Here is a 17,542-nt window from a genome sequence, read left to right on the forward strand (position 1 = left end):
GTCTGTCTTTAGAGTGTAAGACTGAGGGCAGGGAACTGGTTTTTCTTGTTCTTTTCTTCACACCTGTCATTTGGGGCAAAGCTATTCCCTCCATTGACACAAGTACAAGAAAGGAAGTCATGGAATGTAAGCATTTTATTAACCAGTACTTGAGCACTTTTCCTTAATTTTATTATGAAAAGCATCCCTAGTTTCCTTTCTGTGTTGCTATGACAACATGTTATGAGGTAGCAGTTGATGGGTTTCAGGCTTTATCATTTGCTGAATTCAAAGGCAGCACTTCACCCTGCTAGTTTCTGCAGTGAACTATGAAATATTCCTCATCCTGTCCTTCCCACTGACTTTTCTCATCACCAAGGCAACAATGTCTGCCCACACAATTGAGATCTGAGATCAGCAGTTTAAGGTGGGATTCTTCAGGGATTGACAAATACCTTGTGGATTCTATGGTGTTTGCTGTGGTAGCACCATGTTGTCTAACTGCTTTCCCATTTTTTATTTAAAAAACATATAGCTCCATCTAACTATGGATTTATTTCTTTTCTTATGTTATGCATTTTGTGCCATAAGGAAAGACTTAGGATTCTTGAATAATATTTGGGAAAGTTGAATTACTAATTATACACACACAGACCAATGATAAGCAACAAACAGGCCAAAATAAAACTGTTTCGGATCACTTTGAAGGTATGCTGTTTAAATGACACACGCATCTTAAGAGGTCATGGCTTTGGCGTGGCTTTCGGCGTCATAGGACGCATGCATCATTGAAACAGCATACTCCAAAGTGACCCAAAGCAGCTTTATTTTGGCCTGTCTGTTCAGGCCCTTAGTTTTGTGCAAGAATTATTCTTTCTTATTTAATAATCCTTTTATGCAAGTCTCTTATTGGGGTGATTGAATCAGGATAAAGGGAGATATTATTACAAAGGGATCTTGCAGCACCTTAAAGATAGGGTTGCCAAATTCCACTTCTTAAAATCCAGGCATCTAATTTTCATATTGTGAAAATATTCTAATTATGCAAGCCCACTCTAATTTACATTCTAATTATGCAAATTCAGAACATTAATGGTTGCATTTTTTCCTTCCACTGTGTTTAACCTTTGTACTATTTTAAAAGTTAGTACTGATCTGACAGAAACAGTATGGATCAATGTTTAAAATTCTGGACTTGTAACACAGAGATCCCAATCCCTAAGGTGAACCCATCATAGGGTTTACTTGACAAGTTTCTTCAGAGCGGGGTTGCCATTGCCATCCTTTAAGGCTAGTCCTAGCAAACCCAATGAATTTTGCTTCTGGGTAGATGTATTTAGGATTGTAGTGTATTTATTAATTTGTCATTCTGGAGGCAGGCAGACAGTGTGAAAAACCAGATGACAGACCAGATTCTGTCTTGTCTCTACCCCTCTCCCTTAAGGCAAGTATTTTCAGGATCGTACCCCCCCACACACACACACATCTTTAGTCCCTGCATGCCTCCCACCAACACCACTCTGCATCCCTGGCTGCTTATTCATCCTTCAAAATCCCAACCACCATCCCATAAATAAAGCCATTTGAACTGGAGACAATATATTTGCTTATGCTGTGCAGAGAAGTGGATATTTTATACTTACACATCTTTTTCTTACTCTTTTTTTTTCTTCCTTCATCCCCCTCCTCTTCTCTTGTCTCACCTGCTTTTATTTATTTTAACCCCTTCTCTCTCTCTCTCTCTCTCTCTTTGAAGCAGAAAGAGAAGGCGAGAAGGTGATGGTCTCTCAACCTCACTGTCCATCCAAGATTTAAAGACAAGACTGCTGGAGGCCATCCCCATCCCTTCCCTGGCTCCCTTTTCCTCCCTGATGTTAATAGGGCCATTATCAACTGCCTTTGATTTTAATTGTGTTGCTCTCTTCAGAAAAGAATAAGAGAAGAGGGGACTTTCTCAGTCTGACAAACTGCAGCCTGGAACAAAGCTTCAGTCATGTCCAGCCAGCCGGGACATTTTTTAGACCCTCCAATCCCTGATTGTCCCAGTTTCCCTGCACATATTTCAAACCTATTTAGAGACTAACAGGGAGAAGTAGGCTTTCAGCATACGCTTTTGCAGAGTGGGTCTCTGTCATCAGATTTATTTATTTATTTATTTATTTATTTATTTATTTCATCTTTCTCCCAGCATGGGATCCAAGGCAGCTTGCAATATTTTAAAAACTCTTAATACAAGAGTTAAAATACAATTGAATTAAAATTCTGTTTAAAAACCCCATGTTAAAAATGCTTAAAACATAATAAAATAAAAACACTACTCTCTCTCTCTCTCTCTCTCTCTCTCTCAAAGCCCTTTCTGCCACAATACAATAAACACCAAAGGCTTCCTTAAATAATGAGGTCTTTACCTGCTGTCAGAAAGATGCATGGAGATGAATGTTTTGAAAGGTGCATTATTCACAAACTTCCTCTATCCATAACCCACCTATGGATATAATTTATACCCATGAATGGTGTGTGTGTTTGTGTGTGTGTGAATGAATGTGAATAATAATAGAAATGCAAAACTTGTGGTATGGTGAAGCTCAATTTTAACTATGGTCATTGAGGAATGAGAGCCAGCATGATGTAGTGGTTTGAGCATTGGACTACAACTCTGGTGAACAGAGTTCAAATCCTCACTCAGGCTTCAAAACCCACTGGATGACCTTGGGCAAGTCACAGTCTGTCAGCTTCACAAGGAAGTGTGGGCAAAACCCCTCCGAAAAATTTTGTCAAGAAAACCCTGTGATAAGTTTGCCTTAGAGTCGTCATAATTTGGAAACAACTTGAAGGCACACAACAAGAACAACAACTTTGGAGGACAAAAGTGGAAGAAAGGATTTTGCCTAAAGCCCATAGATAAACATATGAATAGTGGGAATGTTGTGTGGTTCTAGCTTGAGATCACAGAAGAAATAGGATAAATTGGGGATGTGTGCCTGCTTGTGGCTAGGATGTTAAGTCGTATGCCATGAACCCACAGTCTCTCTTCAGCTGGGGTTACCATAAATCCCTGATTGAAGGGACTAAAAAAATTCCCCAGCCTGCTGGACTAGTTAAACTAGCAGATCCTGAATTCCCTGTTTGTTCCAGACTGCATTTTGTCAGAGATTCCCTGTATTTGCACTGAAACAACTTTGTAAACTTCTGCCAGTGAGAATGGATGGAGAAGCTTTGCAGACTTACCTGTGAATTGTTCTCTCCCCCATCTCCCCACTTTACTTCTCCATCATTTGCAGCTGTCTCCCCTCCTTTTATTCTTCCAACCCAGAAAAGTAATCTGCACTGAATAAGAGGATGGGAATTTTATTGAGAGCACATATGTAGCTTTGTGAATCGTGATGAGGAACAAAAGGATGGGTTGGGGGAGAGGTCAGCAGGGAAGAACCTTACTGTTGAAATGGAAACATGTCTGTTTAGACACAGTTCTCAGATGTAGTGGGTGATCCTTTATCCCTTAGTTTTGGTTTTCTCTAACTGACTTTGATGCTTTGAATTCCAGGTTAGCAGAAATGCCATTCAGTTCAAGGGGATGGGAATATGTACTTCTAAGCCCAGGTACTTAGAAGTACGTACATATAGCTTTTCTTTGGGAAAAAAAAACCTCTTTGACTGTACTTCCTATTTGGAATTCTAGTGGGCCTTTTAAGTTCAGATCAAACTTGAATGAATGGGTTCTTTGGAATTAAATCCAACTGCATTCAGTGGTGATCACTCCTTAGGAGGTGTGTACAGAAATTGAGTTGTTATGTCAGGTTTTGTGCCTCTATATGTTTTGTAAGCCCTGAAATAATGGGTGCACATCCTGGTATGAAATGCAGTGATTCTTCCCCTCCCCTTTTGGCAGGGCAAGATGTAGTGTTTATAAAAAGTACGGGTGGGGGAAGTCCAGCTTTAAAAGTAAAGATAAAATGAAGACACTTTGTAGATGTCAAGGGGGAGGGGGTCACGAATACAGGATGTTTGTGAATAATGTACCTTTCAAAACATCCTTCATAGTTTCAGTAAGGTAAATCACTATGACTCTGGAAAGGAAATTTGGTTTGACTCAGATGTTTATCACACTATACTCTTATAGTGCTACTATTCCACTTTGACTGCTCTAGCTGCCTCCTGTTGCATTCTGGTATTGGCAGTTTTAAGGAGGGGTATTTAGAATTCTCAGACAGAGAAGTTCTCTGCCTGAGAATTCTAAATACTCCTCCTTAAAACTGCAAATCCCAGAATGCAACAGGAGGCAGCTAGAGCAGTCAAAGTGGAATAGTAGCACTATAAGAGTATAGTGTGATAAACACCTCAGTTTGATAAAGAGATTGTTGCGCTGGACTTGTTGAAAGGCAATATTTTGGAAAATTTCTGACTCTGCACTAGGTTAGACTGATGAGAGAAATAGATTAATTGTCATCCATTGTGGTTATTCTTGACATTCAGTACAGTACAACGTGGTTAATGTAAGTTAGACTGAATTTTACAAACTAATGTGTCGTGGGGGGAGGGGGTCAAAGTAGACTTCTAAAAAGTGTAATTGCCACAAGACATTTTAATCTACTCACAATATTAAATCTCAAAATGTTGGTGAGGTCCAATCCAGTCTCATAGACTTTTGTCCTGGGTTTGTGGAAGAGAATTATGACAACCCTATACAGTATTTAACTCTCTTTCAATGGATTGGTTTATGGGTATATCTCAATTCAGTTGTTACCCTTTCCAGTCTCTCTTTGAAGTTTATTTGTTCAAGGACTGCTATTTTGAGGTCCAAGATGGAATCCAGGAAGACTGAGTGTCCGTCAACTGTTTTTTGTAGATTCCCATTCGTAATGTCTGATATTTATCCATTTATCCTCTGGCACAGAGATTGACCTATTGTCCAATGTAGAATGCTCAGGGGCATTGTTGTCAAAAGTTGGGATATATCACATTTGAGGAGAAGCAAGTAAAAGTACCTCCAATATTATGAGTGATCCCGTGAAGGCATAGCCTAAGTAGATGTGTGGGCAGGACTGGAATCTGGGTTTGTGGCAAAGTCTTTTTCCTGTCTCCCCATCCATGTTATGTGTCCACCTTTAAAACTGGGAGGCTGTCTGTAGATGAGTGAAGGCCTGACACCAAAAAGCACTTAAAAGGGCAGGCTTACTGTACTGTCTAGAAAGGTGGTAGTTCTTTGCTTGATATGTCTGAGTGGTCTCAGGGGGAAGCTTAAGTGACCACTAGTGGGGTTCTGCCAGTTCCTATTTTTGGTCTGTCTTGTAGTAATTATGCAACAAATGTATTTCCCTCAGTTACTCTCAAAGGAAATACAAGATCCTTTTGCATACTGATATAGACTGACATAGCTATGTCTTTGAATACTATTACCATGAAGATCCTATTTATGTTGTAAATTGTTAAAATATGCAAAACAACTATTCTGTATTATAGTCAAACAGACCTATTTCTCCCAGATTCAAACCCCAGCTCTATTTTAACAGGACTTAATAGGACTTACTTTACAGCTTCACTGTGAGAAGAAAATAAATCTCCTTAAGACCTAGGGATATGGCACATCATCTAAAATATAATTAGGAACATCCTTGATATTAGCATCTTGTGGGATCAAATTTTTAAATTAAAACTTTCATTTATTTTTACTTCTGTTATTGTGAGCATATGAATCCTGATCTAATGAGAGAAGAATTTGGACAGAATTAGGAAGCATCCTAATGCCAAAATAGCATTATCTGTCTTCTGTAACACCAATCTGACCTTTGTACTTTTACAGGAAGGTAATCTTCCAAAGAGATGAAATACCTGGTATTTAATTTTCCACTGTAGTGTACAAGGTATAAAACATGACAAACTCAATAGTGTGAGTTGTATTGGCACCAGCCCACACATGAACAAAATACTCTGATGTCAGTGAGTAAAAGATGATGCAGATATTAATACGAAGGATGACGAGTCAAGAACATACTGTTTCCAAAAAAAAAGCAATGAATTGAGGTGTACATAATTTCATATGCCTGAAGCTTCAGTATATGAACATGCTGGGTTACAATATCACTCTCCTGCTTCACTTGTCCAGGTTATATTCATTGCATTATATATTCTATGCAGAATTTGACAATATAATTTCTGACACAGAATCATGAAAGTGTTCCACCTGAAGAAATGTCATCAGCAGCTTCTAGAATGTTCTCAGCAGAAGACATTATATTATATTTCAACCATCAATGAAACCCTTCTCAAGATTTCTAATCAGAAACATTGTTCAACAAGTACTAGTCTCTGGAGCAGCAGAAAACAATGTTGCTCCTTCCTCAATATGAGATCCCTTCAAATATTTAAACATGGCTATTATGCCACCTCTTCACCTCCTTTTACCCAACTCCCTAATACACTCCTCAAAGGCATGGTTTCCAGACTTTTTACCATTTGGTTGCCCTCCTCCAGACACACTCCAGCTTGTTAACATCCTTCTTGATTGTGGTGCCCACAACAGGACACAATATTTCAGGTGAGGTCTGCTCAAAGCAGAAAAGAGTAGTACTATTACTTTCCGGAGCTATACTCCTATTACTACAGCCCAAAATTCTATTGGCTTTTAAACTGCTGTATTGCACTACTGACTCATGTTCAGCTTGTGATCCTAGATCCCTTTCACATGTACTGTTGTCAAGCCAGGTGTCACCCATCCAATATCTGTACATTTCTTTTCTGTCTGAATGTAATACAGTTGGACCTTGGTATCCACGGAGGATCAATTCTGGACCGCCCCCCATGGATACCAAAAAACACAGGACCTCAAGCCCCTTTGTCCCTAATGGCTTGTCATACGCAGATGCTTAAATCCACAAATGGCCAGCCCAACGATAATGACGCCCACTGTACCTTAAATTTCTCACTGTTTATTAGTTTTGACCCAAATTTCTAATCTGTTAAGGTCATTTTGAATCCTGATCCTGTCCTCTGAGGTATTAGCTACCTCACTTAGTTTGTCTTCTGCAACTTTGATAAGCATGCCCTCCAAGTCATTGATAAAGATGGCAAATAGCAATGGGCCCAGAACAGAACTCAAGATTGGGAATGAATATATTTATTTGTTTGTTTTTGTTTGTTTTATTTTTATCCTGCCTTTCTCCCAAAGAGGGACCCAAGGCGGCTAACATACATAAAACACAATAGTTAAAATTGTACAATTAAAATCGTAAAACTATAAAAATTATAAATATAAAATTTAAAACATACAAAGTTAAAATTAAATGAAGAGATAAAGGGTAAAGATGAAATTTTAGCAAGTCCATAACTAGAATTATTAACACTGGCCCAAAGCAGACTGGTCAAAAGCACCAGCTTCAGGCTGCATTGGGGGCACACGTTTAGATGACACCTGCCCCAAACATGGCCTGAAGCTGCATCAAGGCTATGCCATTCCAGAAAAAACAGGCAAAGAAGAAGATAGAATCCACTCCTTCTGGCAGTCCAGTTCAGGATCACAGTGGCCCATATTGGGACTGGTCACATACAATCACTGCAGTCCCAGCATGAATGGCACCAGAGTGGCACAGGGCAGCTGCATCCAGGCTGTCTGTTTCGCCCTACTGGCTGGTATTCTGTATCAGCTACTTAAGATTAACAAAGTAACCTCTTCTAGCCTGACCTCTTCCCCAAAAAACCTGATGGAAATGTCATTGAACCGTCCTCTGGTGGCTAACAAAATTCTCCTCATGCAGCCAGTGCCCAGTAAAATAGTTTGCGGGATGGGGAGAGTTAAGATTGTGGCAATCATTTACCTAGATTATTGATCTGCAACTGTTCCATATTCACAATTGCTTAGTCACAACTGTGATACTATTGCCACAATTGTAACTGCCCCCCCCTCACCTACTTTCCTGGACATCAGCTGCATGGGGAGAAAGAGATATTTCCCATGAATGTTTGGTGCATGTGTGAATGCATCAGGTTTGGGGAGATGGATCAGCCAGAAGAAGTTACTAAAGAGATTATCACACAGCTTTTACCCCCAATCTGGGCACAGGCTGAGATTTTGTATAAACGGATGTTATCACATAGCTCCATGCCCAGATTGGAGGCATTCACTACCTGATCAGGACATCTCCTGTACTTAGCAGTGAACAGAAAAGTATTGTTTTTTGCTAAGTACAGAAGTCCCAGTTGGATACAGGATGCCTACAACCTGGGCACGGAACTGTGCGATAACATCCATTTATACACTGTCTCAGCCCATGCCCAGATCAGGGGAAAACAGCCAGTGCTACATTTAACTAAGTAGCTGATACAAATATTGGCCATTGGATTAAATAAAATAAATGCAAAGAAGGTGTTCCTTTGCCATGCTGAATAACAACAATGTATACACTGTTTCCTAGTTTGTTTATTTTGCCTTGGTTTGTATACTTGTTTACCTAACTAGACTAATTTAACTTGATGAAGAATAAAGCCATTCTTGTTAATTTATCCAACAGCTGAAGTGATAGCAAAGCTGTTGGTTGCTTCTATCTTTAAGCAAAGCTGTAATGCACTTGAAATCTCATGGCAGTTTCATCATTTGATTCTTGTAATAAGAGCCAGTGTTCTAATGAAATCCTTGTATAGTTCCAATTTTCTCCAGTTACACTGGAGAATGTTGTGTATTTAGTATCCAGATGCTTTCATAAAAGCTTGGAATTGGAGGATTTTTTTTTCTTTCCAGTCTCTACAGGGGGTTGCAGAATATTTAATAGGCATGCTTATGCAAGAGCACTAGTACAAACATAACTCTCTAAAATATTTGAAAATCACAATTACACAGTGGATGTCTACCAAGGAATCAACATTTTATCCTTTATTATATTTCACATTCTGTTGCATTAGTTTTGGATTTAACACAGTAAATCGCTATTTTCAGAGTGAATACTCATAACAGAGGTGTGCCACTCCTTTATAGTTGACAGATATTTGTTTCACATTGTACAACAAATTTCAGTCTGACTATTAACTTTGTCCTGCTAAGATACACACCACCTGGTACTGCTCCAGTAGTTGACAGTTTTTCCTAATGTGTATGTTTTCTTGTTTTTCTATCAAACAGACTGATTAATTCAAATTAGTCAGGTAAAGCTCTATGGTTCCATGGCCCAGTAGCCCTTCCCTGTTCCAGATGTTGCAGCTGTGGCTTCAGAGAGGGAGAAGAGCAGTTAGCATCTGCTAGACTTCTTTCCCGCACTCTTTCCTTTTTCCTTATGTGTCATGACTTCTCTAGAGGGCAGGAACTGTCAAATTACTGATTTATAAGATGCCCTGGGAGCCTTTTTGGCTGAAGGGCTGGGATTAAATACTCCAAATAAATAGTAGGAGCTTGGGTTAGTGTACTGTTCTTCAACAAAAATAGCAAAGGTAGATGTTTTTCAGATATGTAGAATTACATTTTTTCATGGTTCTTCACACTGTATATATGGAATGAGAGACTGTCATGGCAGGGTCAGAAAGTGACTGGAGTTTAACAAGATTATACGATGTCCCCAGAAATGATGTTTGGTCCCTAGTTCTAATAAAGTCTTGCTAGTTTCTCCACCCAGGCATTGTAAACACTAAATATCTGGTCTTTTTTTTTTTTTATATTTATTTGGTTTTTTCCCTATGGACCTACATAGTGATCTAACTGTTGCTGCTGTTGTTGTTTTACATTTTACAAGAAGGGGTCTATATGACTCAGTATCAGTCTTTTACTATATTGATCATGATTACATTTTATATTGTTCTCTTTATAGCTTTAATGTTGGTTTCTCTCAAAAAGAACAATTCCCTTGGATAATACAGCCATGCTTTTCTGTGGCTGAGGCTGACCCACAATAATGAATGTATAGAATTGGAGTCATAGATGCTAACTCTGGATTTTGTTTTGGGATGGAAATATTAAATAGCATATCTTTGTTCCTTGAATGATTTCCCCCTGAGGGCATAGCTTGTTCACCATATGTTCTTTTTTTAATGTTTTTTTCTTTCTTCTTTACATTCCAATTAATTAAATACACATTTAATTCTGTTGACCATACATATTTGTGTATCATCTCCTCCTTTTGCTGGTCCCATTGTGTTTAAATTCTGGTTCTCATCTGTATCTACTTCTGTTAGTATTACCTTGTTTAACCTTTGTTGCAATCAAGATCAGAAATCCTAGCATCATTCCTGAAACATTTGCTTTCACTAACTGAGAAGCAGTTGTTGCTCTCATAAGTCTCTGCTGTTTAGCCTGTATTGAAATTAAATTTCAGCCTGGCTTCTGTGAAGCAGTACTAAAAGACTCTTGTCTAGCATACTTTATTTTCTGTACCCTGGATTAAAGGAGTTTTTAAGCAGGAAAACCAGAACAACTTAGGAGGTTTTCTATGATAAGTTAGAGGAATAGCAAAAATATATCTAGTGCAGAAAAAACTAATTATTGTGTTTTACAAAGTGAGTTGTCACTTTGCCAGATGCATGGTTGGTTGGTTGGTTGGTTGGTTGGTTGGTTGGTTGGTTGGTTATTTATTTATTTATTTATTAAGATATGGATGTATGTAGGAACCTTCAAATCACCCATTGGCTTATGGTGAGCCCATTAATTTCACAAGGTTTTCTTAGGCAAGGAATACTTTGAAATGGTATTTATACCCTGCCCCATATCAAAATGCTCTCAGGGTGGCTGAAAATAAATATTCCCATATATGTTTAAATATTCCCATACATTCCCATACACAGAGGTAAGAAAAAAGAGGTTTTTTTTCCAAACTGAGGACAAAATGTCATGCAGTGCCAGACAGAAGATGCTGGAGGTATACCATAGTGCCATTTTGGTACCCAATTTTGTCCATGGAAGAATGATTTCTAAGAAGCTGGCCATGATAATGAGTTTGGTATAGCAAGATTAATAGTTTTAAACTTCAGGAGTTTGTTAAGATTAAAGATGAAGGCTGCATCTGCTCTGCAGAAATAATCCATTTTGACACCACCATGCTGTGGAATCCTGTGAATTGTAGTTTGTTGTGACACCAGAGCTCTCTCTCAGAGAAGGCTAAATGCCTCAAAAAACTAAAGTTCCCAGAATTCTATAGCACTGAGCCATGTGGTATCAAATTGGATTTTAACTGCAGTTTGAATGCAACCTGAGATAAAGATAATGCCATCCTGTCTATGGCTTTTAATATTGGATTTGTGCTCCTTTGTTCTCTCATCATAGATACTGGCCTATGGAAATGGCAGAAAAGTATTATTGATAGTAGAGTACTATTGGTATAAAAGCCAGATAGTATAGTGGTTTCAAGTGTTGAACTAGAACTGTGAAATCTGGGGTTGAATATCCACTCAGTCGTGGAAATCCACTGGGTGATTTTGGGCAAGTCACTCTATCCAGTAGCAACACCCCTCTGAACAAAGGCAGTGTTCAGAAGGCAGTGGCAACCCCTTTCTAAACAAATATTGTCAAGAAGCACAGTGTTAGGATCACCATAAATCAGTAATGACTTGAAGGTAAACAACAATTACCATGAATAATATTGGCAGGTAACGGCATGTGTCTTGTTAGTAAATGTGCAAATGGAATGCCATGGTTGAGATTTTTAGGGCTGTAATTGAGATTCCTTAAGTAGATACAGGAATAAGGGGGGTGCAAGAGGTTGTTCTAAGTTTTCCTTATTTTTACATATTTATTTCATAGCCTGTTGCAACAACTGTTTTGCACCAGTGGGGCTATATGTAAGGCTTCCATCCACCAGAAGATTTATTCTATTGGTGGTTTTATAGATCCTTGCTTATAAGACTGGCTAAGTTTTTAATTAAGAGCTGAAGTTGGTGACTGTTGCTGGTGTAAAATTAGTCTCAAGCATTCATTGTTGGACAATCAAAAGAGAAAGTAGCCCTCACTGTTATTTCTTTGGTACTTCTACTTAGTACAAACTAGGGAATGTGAAAAAAATTGTCCCCAGGCTTCAGATACTGAGTTTTCTTTTGGTTCCTTAGGCTACTGATGACATAAAGGGACATAATGACTACAAATGATCTATAACATAGTGTGTGATTGGTATCTGATAGGTTTGTTAAAGTAAAAGGGTTCCCATAGCTTGTATCAAATATTGATAAGAACAGTGATTGCAGTAAAGAAATAAGAAGAAGAGTAGGGATGGGAAGGGCAGCCGTGAAAGAACTAGATAAGGTTCTAAAGTGTAAAGATGTACAACAGAGCACTTGAGTTAGAATCGTATTCCTCATTACCATGAATGGATGGATGTGAGTATGTGGATGTGATGGAGTGAAGAAAGCCAACATAAACTCATTTGAGAAATGGCACAGGAGGAGAATGCTGAGGATACCATGGACAGCTAAAAAGACAAACAGGTCATTGAACAGATCTATCCTGACTACTCTTTGGAAGCCAAGATGATGAAACTGAGGCTGTTGTACTTTGGCCACATATCAAGAAGGCATGACTCACTAGAAAAGACAATAATGCTAGGTAAGCTAGAGGGCAGCAGAAAGAGAAGAAGACTACATGCCAGATAGAATCAATCAGGGAGGTCATGGACCTGAATTTACAGGGCCTAAGCAGAGCAGTGGAGGATAGACACTCCTGGAGATGTCTCTTACACAGAGTTGCCATGAGTCGAGGTTGACTCGAGGGCAGCTACCAAGAGCAGCAACACATTTCTATCTTTATGAAGGATCTACATGCATCTTGTCTAGTCTATATAGAATGAAAAGCTTTCTAACCATCAAATGGGAGGTGTTGCTTATTTTACTAACAGTGCTCAGTTGTATATCTTTAATCTTTAGGATCTTGTCTAGTTCTTTCATAGCTGCCCTTGCCATTCCTAGTCTTCTTATTTCTTGACTGCAGTCTCTGTTGTGATCCATGTTTGTTCCATGGTATGGAAAAACTTTATTTCTATTTCCTCATTGTCTAGGTTAGATTTATGTAGATCCTCCATGGTCATTAAATTGATTTTCTGCCTTTGCACTTTTTTTCTGCCTTCCTTGGTAATTGTTCTGACTCCATAATGTATTTTGCTAGTAGTATGGTGTCATCGACATATCTTAGATTGTTGATGTTCCTCCTGCCTGTCTTTGCTCCTCCTTCTAAATCTAAACTTGCTCTTCATGTGATTTTTCTGCATAGAAGTTGAACAAGTAGGGTGATAATATGCTGCCTCGCCTGACCCCTTTGCCAATTTGGAACCATTCTGTTTCTCTGTACAGTGGGCCCTCCCTTTACACAGGGGATCCGTTCTCCCCCCCCCCTTCTGCATAAAGGAAAATCCACGTATGCTCGTGCCCCATAGGGAACAATGGGGGTGTGTGCATGCAGCAGTGTGTGCACCACAGGCTCTCTCCCCATTATTTACATTGCCACGCAGCTTCCGCGTAAGCAGGAAGCCACGTATAGTGCACCCGCGTATGGAGAGTGCACACTGTATTCTGTTCTAACAGAATACAGATTTCTCATCAGGACTATCAAATGTAGTACTGTTCCCATATCTTTAAGAGCATTTCATTGCTTTTTGTGATCTATACAGTCAGAGGCTTTGCTAAAGTCTATAGAACACATGTTGATTTTCTTTTGGAATTCCTTGGTGCACTCTATTAGCTGTTATTTGTTTGCAGTGTGGTCTCCAATACCTTGTCCTTTCCTGAAGCCTGCTTCCATCTCTGGGACTTCTCTTTCCATATATAATTGGAGTCTATGTTGCAGAATTTTAAGCATACTTTTCTTTGCCTGAGAAATTAATGCTATGGTCCTATAGTTGCTGCAGCCTTTATGTCTCCTTTTGTGTGTGTGTGTGTGGATGAGGATGTATATTAAATGTTTCCACTATGCTGGCTACTGTTTTGTTTTCCAAGTTTGTAAACTACTGCTTAGGTTGCATTAATGCAAGTATATGTTAATTTACTAATTCTCAAAGACATTTATTATTAAACATGCTACTGGGCTGAAACTAAATCATAAAACAGGTTATTGTCTGAGTTATAGTAATTCCTAGTAAATCAGCAGTAAGGAAACACACATCTGAGGGGAGGGGAATGGAGAGAAAGATTAAGGTTAATCTGCAGAATTTTGCTGCCTAATGGTAGCATTTTCCCCAAGGTTAAAAAAAATGCACATTGTCAATTGGATTACTACCCAATTTGGTAGAATTATTTATTTAGTTTATTATCTCAACCTATTGATGATGCAGCCATTGTGCATGATTCTTAAGAATGCCATCAAAGTACATGATTTAATATATTCAGACTAGCATTCCTATATTATAAAGGTTTTTTATATGTATTTCAAATATACACATAGTTATAGCAAACCCCTCACTGAAAAAAGTAAACATTACCATATATACTCAACTATAAGTCGACCTCATGTATAAGTCGAGGGCAGGTTTTGGGGGCAAAATTATGGATTTTGATATGACCCTTGGATAGGCCAAGGGTTAAACTTAGGGACATGTAACAAAGGATCTAGATGATGGAAGCAAAGGAAAACAATGTCAAAAAACCTACAAAATTATGGCAGGCGTAACTGTTTTGGCTAAAGGCTGGATGGAAGAGAGAGTAGAGGGAGGTCAGTGATTCCAGGAAAGATTGCAATTTTGCCTTTCACCAGGAGATGGTTCCCTTTTTAATAAGAGTTTAAAGTATAGTATTTACATTGACCCATGGATAAGTCGATCTAGGTTTTGGGGGTCAATTTTTTGACTAAAATTTCTAGACTTATAATTGAGTGTATACAGTAATTAGGTTTCTCTTTCCCATATCCCATTTTTCTGTGACAACACAAACATTTTTCTGTTTGTGTTGTTTAATGCTGAGAAAGTTGCATGTTTAGACCAAATCAGTTTTTCCCATTTCCTCAGTCACCTTTTGTAATGTATATTGAATAGGAAAATCTCTAGCAGTTAGTTGTGTTAAAAATAAATACATGTTGCCTATTTACTTTAATTTTATAGTTGTTGATATAGTTTTACTGAAATCTGAAGATCCAGAACTGCATCCTCATAAACATTTTTCTTCCCTCAAAGACTGAAACTTGCTGGTCTCATAACAGAAAAGTGCCATGCTTATTTTCTTTCATTGAGCAAGTATGCATGCAAATAAGTTCACTGTGGAGCTAGCACTATATGAAAACTTCGCCATATATGCTTTCTCTCTTTTATCAGCATTGCATGATTGTGTTACCAATGCACTACTAATATGATGTAGAAATAAGACTATCACAGTTCTTTCACCATATTGTATCACTGCTTTATCGTATTAGGCTAAAGCACTGCGAGAGTTGATAGACCCTCCCCATGCCAACTCGGATCCACTTCTCTTGGCACTGAACCGATTGGACTCAAAGATTGATAAACTATTGATTAGAGAATTTAGATCGGAGAGAATTGGCACGACGGAGACTCATCTTCAGCCTCTTGCAAGCAACCTCTAATGTCCTGCATTCAGAAAGCCAGTCAATTCTTCTTGAATACCTTTGATGTTTGTAAGCAAGAACTGACTTTAAAATAGAGACAACCAAATGCCTGTGTAAGGGACCTCCAGGAAAGTATTACAAGGCGCAAACTTGTTGCCAGACCTATTGCTTTTATTTTGAAGAATGCACCCTTTCTACAGAGGGACTAGGCACAATATCAGACCCAGGCTATATAAAATACTGTTGCAGAAAATACTTCTACCAGTTTGGGAGAAACAGAAGGGGAAGAGGGTCATAGCAGGGGAAGGGCTATGATGACACTCAGGCATGTTCCACAGTTTTCAAGGAAGGAAAGAATGAAAGAAAGAAAGAGCAGCTATGATAATGATAATATCCTATTTTGAAGATGGACTTCAGTTACTTCCATCCTGACAAAAGGGGGAAAAGCTAATATTACTCTTGACATTAGTGAAAACATGCTGTATAATACAAATGAAATGTATTCTGTGAAGTCCAAACATGCCAAGACTGTTGCAAGCCGTACAGTCCATTGCTAACTGTGTTTATTTGGCATTAATTTTTTAAAATTCAGTGGAGTTGAGGCTCAAACTACACATGTTGATGGCATAACCATTAATGCTCTGTATTGGCCAAAAATGCATGTGAATGAAATGTGGTTGGGTGAGGGTTTAAATTTTAAAGCAAAAGCACATATATTTGGGGATTGGCAACAACTTCCTTTATTGAAAGTTTAGTTAATTTCATGTTTCATCCATAAGTGAAATACACCAATTGGGCTTAATGAACATGCCTATTACTGTCATGTATAGCTTGAGTCTTACTTTCAAGTAGGTTGGCTTGTAATTGCAACAGAGTTTGTGGAATGGTTTATAGTGATTTATCAGATGAGGCACAGATACTAGTTTTACAACAGTAAAGATGATGCTTCTTACTGGAGTGTTGTCAAACTCTGCAGACAGAAATCTTCAATTTCTCCTTACCTTTTAGGACTTAAATGTGAGTGATGTTGCCTTACAGCATAGGCATAAAGTATTCTCTGTAAATTATTTAGGATCCATAGGAGACAGTAATGGGGCTAGGATTTTGTCAGATGTCTCCCTAAGTAGATCCAAGTATTGTCTATCATCATGCATTGGATCTCCTATGGATCATTATTTGCCTGTTTCTCTGTGATTGGGTGTGAATTTTCTTTCTATTTTTGGCTAAGGTTGTATTGTAATGTCAATGCTAATTTCTTGATATTTCATACTATCCTATGGAGAGAGAATTTTAAAATGTATTTTGAAATGTTTTATTTCTGTCAGGTCCATGTATGGTATTGCATTATGTTAATACCAATAAAATATAGAGAGTTATTTATATATAAACAAATATATTTCCCTTTTTATAGAGAAATGAGTTGTAATTTTTTCATAATAATGCACAGCATCTGCTTAACAGCAGTACAAAATCTTGCAGCTTTAATATGCATTTTTAAAAAATAACATAAATAAAAGCCTGTATACTGTAGGCAAGCCCGTGAGAAATTCATTACCATTCTTCATATAAGATTACTGGGCCTCACATAAGTATAAAAAAATTGACTATACTTTCTGCTTCTATTATTTTTCATGAACACAGATCGAATGTATTTGTTCTGTCAGGATTGTTTGCTGACTTTTTTTAATCAAAAAAAAGTCTTTTGGTATGAGCTTTTGGAATTTTATTTATTTCAGTAGGAAAGTTAGTTCTTTCCCACTGGAACCAAGCATTTAAATTTGGCTAGACTTTAGCTATTTGTTCATAGAGGGTGAAGATACAACCTCACCATGTTTTTATTTTATTTCATTTTATTTTATTGATAAATCATTTTCTTCTGTAATTTACTGCTGGTTTGGTGCTTAGCAAAGGCAGACTTTAGCCTTTATTTAAGGTTCCAACATGAAGTATCTTTCTCAAATTTAATAAATTACTGCTTAATGCATAAAGATCTTGCAACCTGAAAGATTTATGACTAAAACCAAGTTGAAAAATGGCCTAAAGCCATTATGGTTTGTCTTTAAATTCTGTAATTAGATAGAAATGAAATGTTTTACAAAAGAATTAAAGCTAAAG

The 17,542-nt window shown here is 38.0% G+C and overlaps 1 protein-coding gene across 5 annotated transcripts in view; it reads left to right on the forward strand.

Moving 5' to 3' along the window:
- LOC149319447 (connector enhancer of kinase suppressor of ras 2) overlaps nucleotides 1–17,542 on the forward strand; it is a 197,707-nt gene that overhangs the window by 166,135 nt on the left and 14,030 nt on the right. Inside the window, exon 21 of one of the 5 annotated variants that reach the window (XM_089511736.1) lies at nucleotides 15,275–17,052. The exons of the other annotated variants lie outside the window; for them this stretch is intronic. Coding sequence (XP_089367862.1) covers nucleotides 15,275–15,279 — 5 coding nt within the window. The 3' untranslated portion in view covers nucleotides 15,280–17,052. Of the gene's footprint in view, nucleotides 1–15,274; nucleotides 17,053–17,542 lie in introns of those variants that run through there. 5 annotated transcript variants of the gene reach the window in all.

This window comes from Sceloporus occidentalis, unplaced genomic scaffold, assembly GCF_023333645.1.
Source record: "Sceloporus occidentalis isolate IW3139 unplaced genomic scaffold, rSceOcc1.0.p SCAF_2, whole genome shotgun sequence".
In the NCBI taxonomy this organism is placed as follows: domain Eukaryota; kingdom Metazoa; phylum Chordata; class Lepidosauria; order Squamata; family Phrynosomatidae; genus Sceloporus; species Sceloporus occidentalis.